This window comes from Ursus arctos, unplaced genomic scaffold, assembly GCF_023065955.2.
Source record: "Ursus arctos isolate Adak ecotype North America unplaced genomic scaffold, UrsArc2.0 scaffold_36, whole genome shotgun sequence".
NCBI lineage: Eukaryota > Metazoa > Chordata > Mammalia > Carnivora > Ursidae > Ursus > Ursus arctos.
The window spans coordinates 576,630-596,892 of NW_026623050.1; the positions used below are offsets into that span (position 1 = coordinate 576,630).

General features: G+C 44.0%; 1 protein-coding gene across 1 annotated transcript in view; it reads right to left on the bottom strand.

Moving 5' to 3' along the window:
• Positions 1-20,263, bottom strand: part of RYR3 (ryanodine receptor 3) — a 586,345-nt gene that overhangs the window by 135,609 nt on the left and 430,473 nt on the right. The window contains exons 39-40 of the mRNA XM_044392456.3: positions 18,500-18,602; positions 17,193-17,330 (exon numbers count right to left, since the gene is read on the bottom strand). Of these exons, the coding sequence (XP_044248391.2) occupies positions 17,193-17,330; positions 18,500-18,602 (241 nt within the window). The remainder of the gene's footprint in view (positions 1-17,192; positions 17,331-18,499; positions 18,603-20,263) is intronic.

Sequence of the window (20,263 nt, forward strand, 5' to 3'; positions counted from 1 at the left end):
GGACAACAGGGAGGACCAGTACGGTGGCTGTCACGGCACAAGGAGAGAGCTGTGTATCTCAGTCCCTCCATTTGACAAGGACACAACATCGGTGGTCAAGGTTAAAACACTCTTTTTCTAAGAGTGGAATACAGCATGCAGAGAAGTGACATATATCATCGGAAGACACATATGTGAACCATACTACAAGAATATTGCAATTTTGAATTGAAGGTACTAAATATTTTATTTCGATTAAATGATGTTTGAATTGATATTAGAAATAGAAGACTAAGTAAGATACTGTCCTTGTCTTCAGGGGCTCACAACCCAGTTCTTTACATTTTTATTTTGATTTTATAAAAAAAATTTTCGTCTTTATTTTATAACACAGTGTAATAAATACTAAAATGTGCACGTGCCACGGGACAGAGTGGGGAGTAATTAATTCTGGGGCGGGGCGGTGGCAAAGGCATGAGAAGGTGACACTGGTCACTGGCTCTTTAGAGTCAAGTGATATTGAGCCCTAGATTTTCTCTCCCATGGAAACTATTCCCCAAGTACTTTAAATATACCACATACCATGAGTAAGCCATGCCATCGATTCAAGAATTCTAGAAGATATTTTGGATGGCTTACGCATAAAACTCTGTTAGGAGATGGAGAGAACTGGATGGAGAACATTCTATTAGGTCTGAAGACTTTGCAGCTGGACCACTGACCATCAGCCCGGACTGTGAACGGACTGTGTTGCCCTGGATCTTCGGGAGGGGTCAGTGAACATTGCCTCATGACCACTTTCACAAGCGTCAAGAGAAAAGCCAGGATGGTTTTGAATTCGGAAGTTATCAGGGCTCATACGGGTTGCACAGAAATACCCCTGGCTGCACAGGTAAAGGAAAGGTCACTGGAGTGGGACTGGATTAGCTGGGGGACCTCAGAGGTTGTCCTAAGCAGCTCCTGAAGTGAGCTGAGTGGCACTGGTGTGGGAGGATGGTCAGAAGGGAGACGCAGATCTGAGGTGGAGGACAGGGTAAAAGAGGGGTGGCCAGAATGGCTGGGAAGGCACTGTGCACCCCTCCCCATGTCTCACACACACACACTTCCAGAAAATGCCATGACAGGGTTGAGAAATGCTGCTCTTAAATCACAATCGCCTCCAGGTCTGGTTCTGCCTACCACATTCCCACAGGGTATAGATGGCACCAAGATCCTTAACTCAGACCTGATGATAAAAGCAGAGCTCAGGGGACAGTAAGGGTCACTCCGTCCATCAGTGAAGAAACTGGGAATAAGCTCAGATCGGTGCCTGTGGTAGCCAGTGCCCCGTCTAACAGTCTAGTTTCCTACCTCCATGTCATTATAGATGGCAGATGTCTGCTCTACATACAGTCTTGGCTCATCATGAGGATATAAAAATAGAACTTGGTTACCAAAGCTTCAGAAGAGTTCGAGATGTAAAGGATGAATTTAACTTACTGCTGGGTCTATCAACCCTGTGGGTGTTGTAGGTTCAGACGGGAGACAGGCTGCAAAACTTAAAAAAGGATCCCCAGTGCAGAGAGAAGCAAAGTTAAAAGATGTTCCTAAGAGACCTCAGTGGGCAGGGACTGCTGACTAATATCTGTTAGGTTAGGTAATATCTCTATCTTCTGGGGGTGAAATCAGTTATTCACGGGTCAGGCTGGGCTCCTGTCAGGAACCGGATTCCTCACTGGCCAAGTAAATGTAAGAATTTCTGTTTCTCCCAGTTAATAGTCATGGTAAGGAACGAAAGCACGACGAAACCGCACAACAGACACTCTTGGACCCAACGAAAGTTTTTCTAGTCCTGTAAGTACAATTTCCCCTTCAGCCTACCTCGCGACCTGGAAGAATTATGGTTTTCTCCACTAACCATCAAATTCTCTGCCGAGATCACACACGTCACAGCCCCTGCCACACGTGAAAAGCAACAACCAGAACTGTTAGTTCAAGGACCATCCTCTTGTCAACAGGGAATTTTACAGAGTCCTAAGGACACCAAGTAAATATTAGTGTCCCCTTAACCTGGATTTCAGATTAGTTCAAGATTTGGGTGAGCTCTTAGCCACACAGTGATGTAATAATCCAACATTTGTAGCGAATGGAACATTTACAGCAAAACACCTCTTGAGAAGGCAAACGAGAAAGGCCTTTACCTGAAAGAGTGGAGCAGGAAGAACCCCATGGGTTCTCTGTCCAGGCCAGCCTTGCGGCTAGTATGAGAGAGTGGGATAAACAATTCTGTGTGCGTGACCAAGCTAAAGATAAAATGAAGACATGGCCCCGAGACGCTGACAGAAAAAGCAAGACTCGCGGTCATGTTATGATGGGCAGGTGTAATTCAGTGGCACACGTGACATTTAATCCATTCTTACAGGACAGGGTTTCAAGTTGTGAAATGAAGTCCAGAAACTAAGAGAAGAAATAACTGTGGGAAGAAAGAAGGCTGGGGAGAGACGGCGGGGAGGAAATACTCCCAAGAGCCCTCAACGCACAGCATATTCTGTGGCCTGACACACACTAGAGACCGAGCACCCACCAAGCAAGCCTAGGCCGAGTCCATGAATTTCTAAAGCTCTGAACACCTCTGGGGCTGAGAAGATGGAGCTTTACACCCCTGGCAGCAATGCTATTGAAAATTCCTCAGATTTTAATTAGCTCCCACACACCGGCAGCAGAGCGGCATAAATGTACCAGGGTCCAGAGGTTAAAAAGAATGTTTTCTAGAAGGTGGTAGGCTCTTCGTATATCTGTACAGCTGAGGATTAAAATAATTAATGCCTATAATCATGTCTGGCAAATATTGTGAGCTTCATAAAGGTTAACTCTTCCACCATCTATACTAGTAGTAGTAAAAGTGTGGTCCACAGACCCTCGAGAGCCCAGGCCCTTTAGGTAGTTTGCGAGGCCAAACATGTTTTCATAATAATTCTAAGATGTTATTTGCCTTTTTCACTGTGTTGACAGCTGGCCTGGTGGTGCAGAAGCAATGTGGGTACAACTGCGGGTGCCCCAAACTCCAAACTTCATCAACATATCCCCAGAAAGATGCCAGTTTCACATAAGGATGTCCCACATGAAATACAAAAATTATTAATTTTATTAATAAACTCTTGCATATGCATCTTCCTAATCTCCTGTGGGACAAAAAGGGAAATATGCCTCCAACACTTCCGCGGCAAATGGGAGGTCAGAGGACTCTGTGAGGGGAAGGGCTTGTGTGGCTGTCGGAGCTGTGTGCTCAACTGGCTGCTCGTCTCACGGAATGCTCTGTTTAATTAAAAGGCGGCAGACAAACCAGGCTGGTTCATCAGAATTGGGTGAATGACAGACACGTTCTTATAAATGAAACGAGCAAGCTCGTCGCTTCAAGGAAAACAACGGAGAGTATCTGTTGCCAATAATATAATTTGAGCTTTCAAGTGAAAACTAGAATTTTAGAAAATGTTTATCTGCCCCAGTGAGGTTGACAGCTTTCCAGGACTTAAAGACTTCCTGATTAAATTATTGATATTAACAAATGTGCTTTTGAAAATATTTTATAATGAAATATGTCAACATTTGGAAGTTCTGCACGACTTGGTGAACCAATAATTTCCCAATGACCAAAGGCCTTATGTTACAAAAACATTCGTGGGTAAAACCCCCATTCAAATGAAAGACAGACCGATGAGTTTTTACACACGAAGCACAAAAATCTCCTTAATGCGGTGTCAGGTTCTGCACGGCAAGGAACTTTAGAGAACCTACTACTTGTTGAGTTTTGAGGTAGCATCAAAGAAGAATAAGCACAATTATCTGAAAAAGGCTATTAAAATACTCTTCCCCTTTCCAACGGTGTATCTCTTTGAGGCCAGTTTTCTTCCTATTATATTAACCAGGTATAAGAACCCAGCTATCATCTATTAAGTCAGACATCCGAGATTTATAAAAATGCAAAACAATGTCACTCGTTTCATTATTTTTGCTTTGTTTTGAAAAATTTAGTCATTTCTCACAGAAGTATATTATTTATATAATATGTAATGGGGTTTTTGTTATTTTTAAATGAATTAAAGATTTTTAAAATGTCTCAGTTTTAAATTCTAATTCAGTAATATTGATAGATATTCCACAGAAGCTAAAGTTTTTTGAGGTCTTTGAGAATTTTTAAGAGTGTAAAAGGTCTCAAGACCAGAAAGTTGAGAAGCACTGATCTGTACAAAAGGGTCTTGAGGTGACGGCCACGATGGGAAGCAAAGCTAAGACGGAGCCCTGTTCCGTTAGGCTGTGTGGTTCCAATCAGGTAGCTGCTATCTGAATGTGGAAAGCTACAACTTAGGAAGCTTTTATGTTTGTTTCTGGATGGGAGGTAGATTAAATGTGAGTATAAGATGAGTAAGACACCTCACCCTGAGAAATAAAATGAGGATTAAACAGCATTATTTTGAAAATTGAATCCTGGCAGTCAGGAAGGACCCCGGCCACTGTTCCCTCATCACCAAGGGGAGCTCCCTGCCAGCCTGAAGGGCTCTGGGTGCTTCCCTCTTTATACCAATTTGGGTGCAAGCTCGGTCATCTTCAGAGCGAGGAGGGTGGCGTGTGGCTTTCACACTGAGGCTGCACGGCCTCGTTTAGCCTGCTTGCAGTCAGCGCAATCGGACACGCAGAGAAGTGGGCTGCAGGACAGAGAGGGACGCGCTTAATTCTTTGTCCCACATTAGCTGACCCTTCAGCAGTGATGTTAGTCTCATTAATACTAGAAACCAGGGCTGTCGCCTACGGAAGGCTTTCTTCCGGAGTCATTGTGTATCCAGTCCTCAGGACAAATCTCACTCGCAAGTGCCTGCCATCCTCATCTGAGTAGCTGAGTTACCTCTAGTTGTGTCAACCCCTAAATGAGCTAACTCATCGAATGGTAAAGACTGAGGTAAGTAGTCTGCATGCAACTGTTTCAAGACACAAGGATTACCCGCAGCAGCTTCGTTGGGGAAACCAGATATACACATGTGAGGCACTTAATGAGAAAGTACAAGATAATGGGTAAAACTGTGTTGTCCAAGACATTTAGGAAATAAGACAATTCATAAGATACAACTTCTCTAGTAATAAAAACATTCCAAAGAAATTAGAGAAATGATCAGATCTTCCTCCCTTTTCCCCAACATGTCCTTCATCTAAAGCTCTTCATATTTTTCGAAGAGGTCCACATTACGTGGAGACTAGAGAAGTAGGGAAGAAAAAGCTCTATCCTGAAGTTAAGAGGGGTCCTCCCAGGGATGGATGAAACGATCTCACGGGAAAGACATTACCCTTTGCTATGGCTACTTTGTGGAATGCCATGTTCTTTCAAGACCTGATTCACACATGCAGTCCCTGTAGTAAATAGTTTTTACATTTTTCTGATATCAATGGTGGAATGCTGACAAATTTGGTAGGATTTTCAAACAGCAAAGGGAGTCAATTCTTGAGATATATTTGAACCTCTTTTATCACCACAGATGTATCAAGAGCAGTTATCACTAAATACTGATTTCATTTCTGCTGCTTTTCTAAGTTCCTTTTTGGAAATGCTGCCCTTCAATGACAAAAAGACACTTTATATTGCATGGTGCACTGGGTGTTATACACAACTAATGAATCATGGAACTTCACATCAAAAACCAGGGATGTACTGTATGGTGACTAACATAATAAAAAATATTATTAAAAAAAAAAGACACTTTACCATGCATAAGAAACATGACTCCTAAGGGAGAAAGACCCCAGGAGAAAGGTAAGGGGTGGGGTGGGGAGGTTAACTATTGTTAGCTGTAATGTATGGCCTCCTTTTATTCCCCCCCAACATGAACATATATCTTATGACCACACTCAGATCCCCCACCACACGTGATAAAGTTGCTTCCACACCCCCCACAGCTCTAGGATTTTCATGCACTGATTTACCCGTTTCAAGAGGGCCTTGTCAAATGCACTAGATAGTTCAGCTAACGGGTTCTTAAAAAGCTATAGTGTTCTTTTCAAAAAGCAAAAAGATGTCTAACCAAGCATTTGTTTTCTGATGAGAAAGGAATCGTAGAAAACAGAATGTCTTAGCGAAGCCAAGTCATGTACACGTGGTTCCCTTGACAATTACAAATGGCTTCATTCAAGAAATTATTAACATTCTTACTTGCTCTACTTTTGCAATTAGTGTAATTAGGGATAGTCACATTTACTCAATTATATCAAATCTATGATCTAGAAACTGCATTTTAAACAATTGTTTAGGCTAACTCAGAAATGAAATATTTCTAAGGTACTGTATCGTTTAGAGAAACGTGACCCCTGAAAGACACTTGAAAAGAAGAAGAGCTATGTCACTACTTGATTTGTGGACTAGCCAGACGTTGCAGATGAGAAAAGAGGGTTAGAAGTGTCCTTAAATTAGAGTTAGCCTTAGTACCTTAGTCTGGGGGCTCAGGTAGTGTTTATTGCTAAGTTGTTTACTTCCTTCCATTGGTCATTTTGTAACCCGCTAGTGATTGTCAGACCCCAAGCCTGCATTCTGTGACTCTTACAAGACAGTGCTCCAGAGTCACCCACTATACTGGGCAAAACTCTTTGCTAAATGGTCAAATTACCAGCTTTGCAATGGCGACTGCAATAAGAAAAAGAGCATCTCTTCTCACGGTGCAGGTTTACAATTTTAGGCTGCTGGTGTCTGGAAAGAATTTTCTCTTTTCATCTCCAAATTTAGATCACAGTCCAAGTGGTCATCGTGTGCTGAAATACAAGCTTATTATCAAAGAGCAGATGTTGGCCACTGACAAAGCAAATCCCTAAAGCTTATGGATTGCCAGCCTAGGCTGGTGTTAGAGTCCTGTGAGTGTGCGCCTAAATCTGGGGCAGTTGAGAAGAAAAAAAGTCTTCTCATTACGTTGACGAGAGTGAGTGAACGAAACTGCACTGTCCTTAGTTTAAACTTAGAAAGCAATTTATAATGCTCACACTTACAACGGGAAAAGAAAAATAATTATGTGCATCTAAATTATGTACACCTATTTTTAACTTCTAGGTGACTAACAAGTCAGCCTGTGGTATATTGTCCATGCTCTGGAGGCCCACACAGGTGGCAGATCATTTCCATGTATCAAGAACCAGTGTATTTTGACCTCCGCTTTCTTCCTCCCTGTGGTGGCTGAATAAAGACCCCCCCCTGCAAATATTCACCTCCTTATTCTCAGAATTTGTGAATATTTTACCTTATAAGGCAAAAGGCACTTTGCCTTTGTGATTAAATCAAGGATCCTGAGATGGGGAGATTATCCTGAATTATCCAGATGGGCTCAAGATAATCACAGGAGTTCTTCTAAGAGGGAAGTAGGAGGGTCAGAGTCGGAGGAGGAGATGTAATAACAGGAGCAGAGGTTGGACTTGTACCATTACCAGAAGGGGCCACTAGTCAAAGAATGCAGGGGCCTTTGGAATCTGGCAAGAGCAAGAAACGGATTCTCCCCTAGAGCCGCCAGAAGGCAGGCAAGACTACTAAAGCCATTTTAGACTTGTGACCTCCAGAACTGGGTGATAATGAATTCGTATTGTTTGAAGCCACTAAGTTCGTGGTAATTCGTTGCAGCAGCGATTGAAAACTAATACGCTCCCCCTCGGCAGGAAGTCCTGGCTGAGGATACTCGAGGCTGCAGATCGGACTGGAGAGCTGCTGGAGAAGAGCTCGCAGAAGCTGGGTCCTGACAGGGCTGCTGTTCTAAGTTCTTGCCGAAACAACTGGAGTGACAGGGCTGCTGACACCCTGAGGTCTGCATGGATCTGGCCCCGAGCTGTGTCAAACCAGAACATCATCATACGCAGAAGGCACGCACTGCACAACTTCTCTGGCCCATCAGATACCGTACACAGAGCACAGATGGCATGTTCTCTAGTTTCCCATGACACAGATTTTTGGCCTGTACTCCCCTCTGGACATCAAGAGCTAGAACCGCCTGTGTTCTAACAGCAGCCACTGCATAACCAAAGGGAAAGAAGATAGCCATCATGACCTCATGAATATCCCAACCATGCATCAAGAATGCACTTGTGCCTTCTTCCTTCTTAACAGTACTGATTTTGTACAGAGAGCTGCCTCTCTGTCTTATGGCCCATGACAACTGACCCAACCCCACTCTACAGGTGGGCTCTGCTGACGTAAGTCATCCTGCACATTTTATTTTCTAGGACACACTCAATGGTTCACGAGTTGCCCATCACCAAGTTTTTCAAAGGTGATCTCAGGGTCCTTGCTTTGAGTCCCAGGGCAGGAGAACTTTCCTCACTTTTCCCTTGGACACTGTAGCACATGGATGTGAGGCCTAGAATTGCAGCCACCATCCTGCTGCCAGCCTGAACGCAAAGCTAGAATGTGGAATGACTGTGGGGAGGATGAGCGGAGCCATGGGATTAACTCGACCCAGTGGCTGGCTCTATCTCTAACATCCAGGTACGCCAGTCAATGAAGTCTTTTATTGGCTACTCTACCTGAGTTGGATTTTCTGTTTTTTTTTTTGCTGAAAGCATCTGAAATGGTAGATGAAATAGACCGACACCTTGTCTATTCGCTTCAGAAGCTGGGAGGTACACCAACCTCTAAGTACTGGAACATTAGACTGAGCACTGCTTTACTGAACCCTTATACTCCTTGCCCCCATGGGTAGGAAGATCATTAGTTTCATCTTATAGACAAGGAAACTGAAACATGGAGGTTAAGAAACTGGCCTAACATCATAATTAGTAAATGACAGAGTTGGGACCCAAACCTTGGCTGCTGGAATCTAAACTCATCTACTTTTCCAGCTGAGAGCTGCTTACTTTCTATAGCTACACAAAATCCAGAAAAATTGTTATCTTTATTAATGCTTTAAATTTATATTATACTGGCTAGATACTCTCTTAAACAATGCAGTGGGGGCGCCTGGGTGGCTCAGGCATTTAGCGTCTGCCTTCGGCTCAGGGCGTGATCCCAGGGTCCTGGGATCGAGCCCCGCATCGGGCTCCCTGCTCCACTGGGAGCGCTGGGAGCCTGCTTCTCCCTCTCCCACTCCCCCTGCTTGTGTTCCCTCTCCCGCTGTCTCTCTCTTTGTCAAATAAATAAATAAAATCTTTTTAAAAAAGTAAACAAAGTGGCTTCAGAAATAAATCCTGAAAATCACAAACCTTTGGCTTTTCTAGCAGACTCTGAGCTAGGAAGATTATTCACATTCGCAGAGCCTTGATTTCTTCACCAATAAAATCAAGTTAGCAAAATAAAATTCATGTTGAAATAGCTGAATTAAGGATGACGTAGTGATAAGAGTGTGGGCTACTTTGTTCTAGCTGTGTGACCCTGGTCAAGTCACTTTACCTCTCTGTGGCTCTACCCACTTCTACCAAGTCACAGATGGCTTAATACTCTAGAATTCCAGGTCTACCTTGAAAGGGTTGTACTAATTTATTTAAATGGCAAATGAACACCTATGGCTTCACTGGGTTAAGGTAGTGAGCGCCACGAATTTTACCCCCCAACTTTTAATACCCACCAGCCCTATTACAAAGCTACCCAGCTTGCTTTTTACTAACACCGGAGATCAAAGAAATAAAGCAAAACCTTTGAATCTAGCGGTCACTGACCACAGTGAGTGGCTACCGTCGAGACACCGTCCCACACCACTAATCACTCATGTGGGGGAGATGAGCAGTGGACCCTGATGACCTTTTGATGACTGACCTGATTGCTGACAGATAAAGGACCCCTCCCCTGTCAGGGGTCAGACGGCACCCTAACACACTCTTGATCTAGTGGGTAAGATTGAAAGGGAAGGTCTCATGCCCTCTGCTCTGTGCCCCAGAGCTTCCCGTGGGCTGAAAGTCTGGTCTGCTTTGCAAAGCGGCCAAATACCTACTACTGATTAGCAGAGAAGGTCAGGGAGAAAGTGAAACCCATCACCTCTGAGAGAGCTGGAAAACTCCTCAGGCTAATTTCGGTGTGCTTTCCCGGTGCCTCTCTGGCCCCGGCCGTGTAGCAAGTGCCGCTTAGGCTTCATTTCACAAGAACGAGGTTGTTACTGGGATCATGGAGAACAAGGTTACGAGGCTCTCAGAGAACCCGGAAGGACAGGCCTGTAGAGACAGTGCGTGGAGTGCTGTTCTTGGTGCTGCTCCGTGTACCCCCCGTGTCATCAGGGCCCGTGAATGGGACTGCTGCCAGAGACCCAGGAGCGCGCGACAGTGCAGGGTCCGTCCCAGGCTGTGCCGCAAGCCGCTGACCACCCACGAGAGCACCCAGCTCCTGCTCGACCCAACTCTGCATTTAATTTTTGGACGTGTACACGTGTCTCCTTTATTGGCTTCGCTGGTGGGGGAATAGGGTAAAAGGTCAAGCTGCTTGCTACAACCTTCTACTTCTCATTACAATAATAGTACCAACATTCACTAAGAGCTTCCTGTGGATCAGACCCTGTGCTGAATTAGCATTTAATCCACGCGACCACTGTGTAAGAAAAGACAGGTATGGCAGGGACCAAGTTTCCCCACAGTCATGGCCATGTTAGCCCAATCCTCACTTCATCTCTTATGTAGGCAAACGCTCCAATTTAAGAAACAAGGAAAGACCCCTGTAAATAGGTGGTCTGCCGAGGCAGCCATGGCAGTGAGTGCTGCACCCGAGAAGGAGTACAGGAGATGGAGCCCCCACACACAAGGGTGTGGACCCACAGGCCCCATCAGGCAGCCTTGAACGTGGCTCTCAGGGAAGGCTGCGTGGACAGTCACGTGGCCGATGTATATTTCTGCTAAACCCATTTCTAAATGTCCCTCCTCAGTGCTTTTCTGCCTTGGCCCAAGCCTCCCCATCTGCGCAGGTGGAGACAAGTGGGGAAGGACTGCTTCCCCAGCGGGCTGGACACCCCTTTAGTCCCCGAGGCCATCCTGCCCGCCACCCGCACGCTGCGCTCCAGCAGCCTGGCCCGATTCCGCCAGTCAGCTCCGCGGCTCTCTGGGGTCGCATCTATCATATGGAGATAATTAGCCTGTTGTTTTTGAAATCAGTCAACCAGCCTCATAATCACTTTCTCAAAAACATTCCCGCGATTAAATGACCATTGACGACGATGATGACGATGGGGAAAAGAGCACAGAGGGCAGCTGCAGCTGCTCATGTGTTCCGGAGGGGAATCCCTGACATGAACTCGGGGTGCAGGGGATGGGCTCGGGACAGGCGGCCTCTGTCTGTACTCTGCTGGGAAAGTAACTGAATCACTTTTATTTGAGTTCCTGTGTGTATTCAGTCTGAAGAAGAAACTGAGGATGGGGTGGGCAACAGGCTGCATATCCTCAAGGTCACCGCTCCCCAGTCCTGTCCCTCCAGCCCCACGGCCCGGCCAGGGCACCCCTGCATGGTGCTCTGAAAGAGTGTGGGCCCTGCATATGGAACATGACCCCAGTCTGGGCCTCCTTCTAACTTCCTGCAGGAACTTTGTCCTAATTCTTTTGCTGCTCTCTTTGTTGGCCTGGCATGCAAAACGGGCACCCGGCTGTCACTGTACCTAGTTGTTTGCTGTGAGGATAAATCAGGTGAGGCGATGGCAAGTGCCCAGCACCGTGCCTGGTGATTATTTTGGGTCTATTCCAGGAATCCAGACTTCCCTATTCGAAGGCCAGCGGATGAACCACCTTAATTGCATCCACACCTTACATTTCCCTTTGCCATTTAAACTTATAGCTTTTCAGGGATTAGGACGTGGACCTCCTTGGGGCCATCACCCTGCCTACTGCACCATACTTATCTGAGTCCTCAGAAGCTCTCACCTAGAGCACTGCAGTGACATCCCAGCGGGCCTCCACACCCCCGATGACCCTGCACTGCGACCCTCTGGATCGCCGTCTTGCTAAAGCAGAGCTGACTGGGGCCTCATGCAGTGCCTGAGATACAGGGGGTCATTGACAAACATTTCAATAGCCGAAAATAGTTAATATTAAGTGCGTACTCTGTGCCAGGCACACTTACAAGCATTTTGGATTTTTAACTTATGCCTCATGTCAACCAAATAAGGTATTAGGGCTACGCCCATTTTACAGATGTGAAAAAGAGGCACAGAGAAGTTGCCACATGCTCCATCTCACAGATATTCGGTAGCAGAGCAAGAATTTAAGACCACGTAGCCTAAGTCTAGAGCCTTATGCTCGTAACTATCTCACTATTGTTGAGTAAATGAATCATTTGGTCTTCAAGGACCTTTCATAGCCACTGCCTGGTGGGGGGGAGGGCAAGACATTATTATATAAATAAAGACGCTGACAGGTGGACTCAGGTGGACAAAGGTTCGAACTTCCGTGCCACCACTGTGTGACCCTGCCAAGCTCCTTAATCTGTCTTTACTGCAGTTTCTTCAACTATCGAATAGGAATAAAACCGCCTACTTCATCTACTGCATCTGGCGAGCCTTACATGACGGCTTCACACGGTGCTCAGGACTCCGTGGTTACCAGGTAAATGCTAACCCCCCTCCCTGCACCTGTAAGGCCAGGTACGATAAGATACATGGCAATGACTTACATGTCACACTCTAAGGCTGAATGTACTTTCACGATTGGATTTCCAAGCCACTCGGTCCTAACACCACCCTAGCCCTCCACTCTACCCATTCCATTCCTCTTAGAATTCAACCAGTCTCACCTGGTTGCCACTCCTGGCATATGACCTGGACTTTTCTGCCTGGGGCTTTGTCAAAGCAGCTCTTCTCATCAAAAATGTCTTTCCCTTCTTACTTTATCTACTTATCCACATTCTTTATGGAATCTGGCCAACTCCTCCTCTCTGGCCACCTGCTGTATTTTATCTACACTTTTATTTTAGCATATCCAAACTCATGATTATGTCGAGTTTCTTGTCTATACCTGTTTCCTCCATTGTTTATAAGGTCCTCATTTTCTTCATCTTCATGAGTCTCCCATGACTAACCTACACTGGAGGTCAGATTTGTGGCAGAGTTAAATGTGGAAACAGGGAAGATACGGTCCGAGCACAAAGACAGGGACAGTAAAGAAAACAGACAGGGACAGAGATACTCCACGCAAGGTGGAAGGTTATACGTGCCCTTTTAGAAATGCCATGAAATGGTGGGGGAAGAAGGATGGAGGATGAGGTTGAAAGAAGACTTCATGGAGAAGGTGGGTCTGCACGTTCGTCACAGGGGGAGGCTGTTTGGAGAGACTGTGACCAGGCTTACAAATTTTGCCCAGGTACCACAGATGGACCTACCACCGAGCTGTCTCATTTTGTGGGCAAGTATTTGTGCTGAGCCCTGGACTTATCTTTGTGGCGAGCAGCATACTTCTGTCCTCTGCATCACTCAACAGGCTGCAGCACTCAGGTAGGAGAAAATTTCGGTTAGGGCTCTCAGGCCACTCAGTGATGGGGCAAGAGGAGACACAAGTGGCAGCTTTCTTTGTAGAGAGAAGATGATAGAAAAACCTCCATGGAGAGAGCATTCAGGGAATGACAGATCGGGAATGCACCGACTTTGAGCTGTACAGTGGCAGGCGATCTTGATTTGGTTAATTTCAGAATTTAGCGGAAATCGCTGGTTGGTCTCTTCTGGAGGAATAACTCAGTGGCAACAGATTTATATTCATGGAAACCCTGCTTCCACTGTAGTGTGTGAGAAGTCCTGGCTTAGAACTAACAGGCAAAAGATTTTCCTGGGAATTTGCTGGATTGGGATATGCCAAAGAAATGTGACTTAGTATGGCGGGCTGCTATTGTTGGATCTTTCCTACCTCTTCATTATCGTATGATGTTTTGATAAAGACTGTAACAACTTTCACTAGTTTACGCAGTTCCCCGTAACTCTGAGCCAGCTATCAGGATTCTCACGAGGTTCAGGACACTGTGGATTCCTCTTGCCTCGAAAAGCTGAACTTTTCCTGCAGGTCGTCTGGCTGACACCAACTGCTCATAGAGGAGAGACTCCACCCCCTACCCTGACAACTGTGAGTGTGAATCTCTGGCTTGGTCAACTTTGGCATGTTAGAGTTTTGAATTCTGGTGGCTTTAGATCTCCTACATGTAACAGTGAGTCATAGTTGTGAGTCACCTCACAGGTGTAGTAAGCCAGATAAAAAGATGATGGTTTAAAAAAGCCATTCTGTTTGTAATAGCGATGTTGGGGGCTTCATGGGACAATGGAAAGAGCATGGAGCCAGAGTCAGAAAACATGAAGCAAGTCCCAGCCTTACTCATCTTGGTTACCCTGGACTGGTGACATTCAGTCACCTGGAAATTGTTCTGGAGCCAGGTAGTGGTGGAGAGAATAAAGGAACAAGTATCCCTTAATTCTTCAGAGTCCTATTTTCACCAACTCTACAATAGAGGAGTGAAAAAACCCACCAGTAGTAAACTGATACCTGTGAAGTATTCGGTGAATTGTCAATTCACTACCCCATGTCATTATCTGCACTTTTAATAGTTTATCAAATGCAAGGGAAGAAAAATCAGATAAGTAATAACGTGGACAAAGTTACTAATATTTTAAAGTATTTTGACCCTTTTATCACAACTGGCTATGTATTCAGAAACACTGTCTCCATCCCGCTGGTTAAAAACAATTTTGGGGGTGTGGCAGTTAAGCCATTCCCAAGATTTTCTCTTCATACATCAGCTCTGAGTGAGGGACTTTCTGTCTCTGGAACATCTGGCCAGGGAACTCATCTGCTGACAACCAGACAAGCTTGACCACCTTCATTTTTATTTCTGGAAGTCCAGGATAGGAGACTTACACCACAACGTGTGAACCTCTCACAATTCTCCTTCTGGAAGGGAAGCAGCATGAGGAGAAGACATGGAGTCCCCCAGTGGAGCGGCCGTGTTTGCACCTTCTACTAGAAGGGGCAGAACAGGGTCTTTCTGCCTGAGGCCCGAGGCGGCAGTGCTGAAGACCGCAATCTGGAGCCTGGGCACCATTCTTCCTTAGAGTTAGGGAGACTTCACACAGCCAAGTGAGTTCATCGGACTCCATTTCCTACCATGAAATGGTCACCTTGTGGGACCCCCAGTTATGACACATCACGTTAGGAAGAAGCATCCACTTTCAAAATAGACTCTCAGCAGGTAATATGGGTCGGCTCAGTCTATTTTTAGTTCTGCTTTGGCAGAAACCACAAAGGGCGAGAAACAAATAAACAAATCAAAAAATGGGCAGAAGATATGAACAGACACTTTTCCAATGAAGACATACAAATGGCTAACAGACACATGAAAAAATGTTCAAAATCATTAGCCATCAAGGAAATTCAAATCAAAACCACACTGAGATACCACCTCACGCCAGTTAGAATGGCAAAAATAGACAAGGCAAGAAACAACAATTGTTGGAGAGGATGTGGAGAAAGGGGATCCCTCCTACATTGTTGGTGGGAATGCAAGTTGGTACAGCCACTCTGGAAAACAGTGTGGAGGTCCCTTAAAAAGTTAAAAATTGAGCTACCCTATGATCCAGCCATTGCACTACTGGGTATTTACCCCAAAGATACAGACGTAGTGAAGAGAAGGGCCATATGCACCCCAATGTTCATAGCAGCAATGTCCACAATAGCTAAATCGTGGAAGGAGCCGAGATGCCCTTCAACAGATGACTGGATTAAGAAGTTGTGGTCCATATATACAATGGAATATTACTCAGCTATCAGAAAGAACGAGTTCTCAACATTTGCTACAACATGGACAGCACTGGAGGAGATAATGCTAAGTGAAATAAGTCAAGCAGAGAAAGACAACTATCATATGATTTCTCTCATCTATGGAACATGAGAACTAGGATGATCAGTAGGGGAAGAAAGGGATAAAGAAAGGGGGGGGTAATCAGAAGGGGGAATGAAACATGAGAGACTATGGACTATGAGAAACAAACTGAGGACTTCAGAGGGGAGGGGGGTGGGGGAATGGGATAGACCGGTGATGGGTAGTAAGGAGGGCACGTATTGCATGGTGCACTGGGTGTTATACACAACTAATGAATCATCGAGCCTTACATCGGAAACCGGGGATGTACTGTATGGTGACTAACATAATATAATTAAAAAATCATTAAAAAAAAAAAAAAAAAAGAAACCACAAAGGGGATCTAAACTCATTTTTGTGCCCTTAGAATCCTGCTGGCACGTCCTCATCAAAGACCTACCCTTTCCATGGTGACGGACAGCACTGAGGAAGGGTTGCCAGTGCAAGTGCTGCCATGTACCCCACACTTTTCCAGAGGCTTCAGCACTCGTGCGGAAAAATGGTGAGGCTGCCTTCCCTTCCGAGATATTCTGACAAAGATGGAAGGTCAATATAAAGGGCAGTAAGATGTACGAACCCCAGTGTAGTGTTTTCAGACAATCCAATCACAGCTTGGCTATTGCTCTAGTCTCTGATTTGAAAGCATGTTCCAAAATGGATAGGAAGAGGGACAAAATAAAAGGCAACTATGCTAAAGCTTGGAAATTCCTTCTTTAGACAAATGAAATGTTTGCAGAATTTGGTACTAAAGAGCATCCCGATTATATATAATACACAATCTTCTTCTCAAAATGTTAACGGTTTATAGACAGTAAACTGCCCTACAGAACAAATTATGGTCTTGTTTCAACATGAGTCACAACGGTAGGAGTCGTGTCTACCATAAGGCTTAGAGAGATGAACTTGGACAAGGTTTGGTGTTGTTGAAAAACTCAAGGTCAAAGTCCTCTAGGATGCTACGTTATGAAAATCATAGCCAAAATCCAAAACTTACCCCCATCAAAGCCCACATCCTATTTCTTTTCCTCTCCTTGTGTCACTATTTAATTTTCTCATGGAGGCAATTTGCAATGCTAAGGAACCACAAGCAGAGGTGACAGAAACAACAATGGCTACAGGAGGAAGACAATGGAAACCTCAAAGAGGAACAGAAACCTGTTTACAGGCATTTTTAACTAGACAGACAAGAGCAGACCCAAAATAATAGATCCCTCAGGTTTCAGAAGACTCTGAAAGTAAGTCCTTTAAATCGGAAGAGAAGCATAGCCCCAAATACACAGGAACCACCACCAGTTATAAAAGAATGCCCAGATGCCTCCTTCGAAGCGTCGGCGACTGCGCTGTCAGAAAGCCTGTTCCCTTCATTATGTCACAGAAGAGCACTGTGCCGGGAGGACTGTGATTGAAAGGCATGGTCACTTACTAGGGGATCTCTCTTCCTCTTCTGTTGGCTGTTCCGTCTCAGGCTTGGGAGGGCCTTTGATTTTATACACCAAGGCACGGAGTTTCCCAGTCCAGGAGGTGTCCTCCTCCTCCTCTTCCTCCTCCTCCAGGGGAACGCCTAGCAAGGCACAGAACAGAGTGAAAACCTCGAACAGTACATGAAACCACCCAATCATTGAAAGAACATAAAGTCTCTGCTTCCCACCCTTCTGGAACCTTCTAAAGATACTATAGGCAGTTCCCCATAAGTATTTACCTCTATGATGTCTTTTGACAAGTTTTTAAAATGATGATTTCTTGTGTATAAGAACATCAAGTAATTTCAAACCCCACACTTAACTTTTTCTAACCTATACTCCAAAAGGGCTCTGGAGTATCTAGAAAGAAAAAGTTAACTGAGTCATTTCAAATGAAAAGACCATCTATTATTTATACATTAGTCAATCCACCCATGCATAAGCAGCACAAATGTTGAGAATCATTTAAAATCAGCAATTATGTATTAAAGTAGGGACAGCTGGCTTAGAAATCTTTAAGGAAGAAGTTATCATTCTTATATCACTGCAAAGCTAAGAAGCAAAGGGGATCAGAATCTTGGTTCAGCTGGGAACAGGGTCCAATTATCTAAGTCAAGTGGGGGAGGTTTATATAAGTATGGATTATTTTCCTTCTTCAGAAATCCTGTTCACTCTCTTCTATCTCACAAAATTTCTTCTCAGGAGTTTCCGTCATATGTTATGCCAGAATTATTTCCTATAGCTTCTCTGACCGAAGTAGTTTGGGCAGAATAATTTCTTGAGCAATTAGTATAGTACCATTAACCTCTGAACAATGCAGGGGTTAGGGGTGCCCCTCACCCACACAGTGGAAAATCCACATAGAACTCTGACTCTCCAAAACTTAACTATAAATAACATACCCTTGATGGGAAGCCTTACTGACAATAATAAACAGTCAACACACACACACACACACACACACACACACATTTTTTAAACTAACATTTATTTTAAAATCTTATATGTATTATGTACTGTATTCTACCAATAAAGAAAGCTAAAGAAAATGTTATTAAGGAAATCATAAGGAAGAGAAATACATGTACAGTATTCTATTTATGGAAACAAAAAACCACATTTTAAGTGGACACATGTAGTTCAAACCCATGTTGTTCAAGGGTTAACTGCACCTTTAAATAGAAAACTTTCTTCCCAACCCTCACTAGCTTCTAATGGAGGAATCAGGAACAGACTTGTCTTTGAAATAGCTTTCATCTCAGAAGCTTACCACAGTGAATAAGAAGGTCCTCATGGAAGTCATAGAGTTCCTCCCGGATCTCCTCTGGGCAGGGGCAATTCTCTCCCAGTTGAAAATTAAGAAGCATGTTGATCTTTGAGGGACAAAGAAGAATGGGTAGTTGGTTCTCAGTGTTGGTCAAAGAACTCAGATCCTGCCTTAGACACCTAACATTCTTTGCCAATTTTGTCCAACTCAAATTCTTTTAGGTGGCCAACAGGGGCGCCTGGATGGCTCAGTCAGTGAAGCGTCTGCCTTTGGCTCAGGTCATGATCCCTGGGTCCTGGGATCAAGCCCTGCGTTGGGCTCCCTGGTCCGCGGGGAGTCTCCTTCTTCCTCTGCCCCTCCCCCTGCTTGTGTGTGCATGCTCTCTCCCTCTCTCAAATAAATAAAATCTTAAAAAGATGGCCAACATTTAAAAGTAGCTTTCACTTTTTTCTGATTATAATGGTTATTTATTAATTGCACCAAATTTGGAAATACCTAAAGAAAATGTACTGCGATCCAATTGCCCAAAGAAAACCACATTCAGCTAGTATCCCCCAGTCTTTATGTGTACAGATTGAGATCATACTCTAAACATTTTTGAAGTCTGATTTTCCACTTAACAATTTATCTTGAGCCTTTTCTTATTTTACTGATTTTTAATAGGTACACCGTATTTCATCATACGGATGCATAGCAACTAATGAAAATGTACATAAAATTAATGATTTGTTATATTTAAATTGTTTCCATTTCCTTGTCTTTATAAAGTTTGTTTGAATTTCTTTTTATATAATTTTTGTTCACATCTCTGATCCTTTTTTTTTCAGGATAAACTCCTAGAAGCTAAATGACTGGATCAAAAGATTTGCGTATTTTAATGGCTTTTGATATGAATTGCCAAATCACCCTCCAGAAGGCTCACAACAATTTGCATTATTACCAATTTTATATAAGAGTGTGTATTACTTTGCCATCTCTATTACGGTAATGAGAGTTAACACATTTTCAAATATTTTCCAATTTAATGGGTGAAAAATGTCATATCCCTGTTGCTTTAATTTGCATTTAATTGGTGAGGTTGAATTTTGTTTTTCCATACTTAAGGACCATTTTTTTTTTTTTTAAGTAGTCTCCACACCCACTGTGGAGCCCAACACAGGGCTTGAACTCCTGAGATCATGACCTGGGCTCAGATCAAGAGTCGAATGCTTAACCAAGCCACCCAGATGCCCCTATTTCATATTTTATAAATTTCCTGTTCATGTTTCTCCTCCATTTTTCTGTTAGTAATTTTCTTTTTAAAAATTAATTGGTATTTTGCACATCCCTAGACTATTAACTCTTTGTAACACAAACTCCAAATATATTTCCTGGGATTTAGTGAGCTTTTAACTTTATAGGACTTTTTTATTGACATGTACGTTTTAACGTGTAAACTATCATCGTTTCCTTTATAGTTTTTTCTCAGGGATTCTTTTTTTTTTTTTAAAGATTTTGTTTGTTTATTCATTAGACAGAGAGCACACAAGCAGGAGGAGCAACAGGCAGAGAGAGAGGGAGAAGCAGGCTCCCTGCTGAGCAAGGAGCCCGATGCGGGGCTCGATCCCAGGACCCCGGGATCATAACCTGAGCCAAAGGCAGACGCTTAACCAACTGAGCCACCCAGTCACCCCTGTCTCAAGGATTCTTAACTATTTTTACGCCATGGACCATTCTGATGGTCTGTTGAAACCCTGATTATTTCTCATATTATTATTTTGAATACAT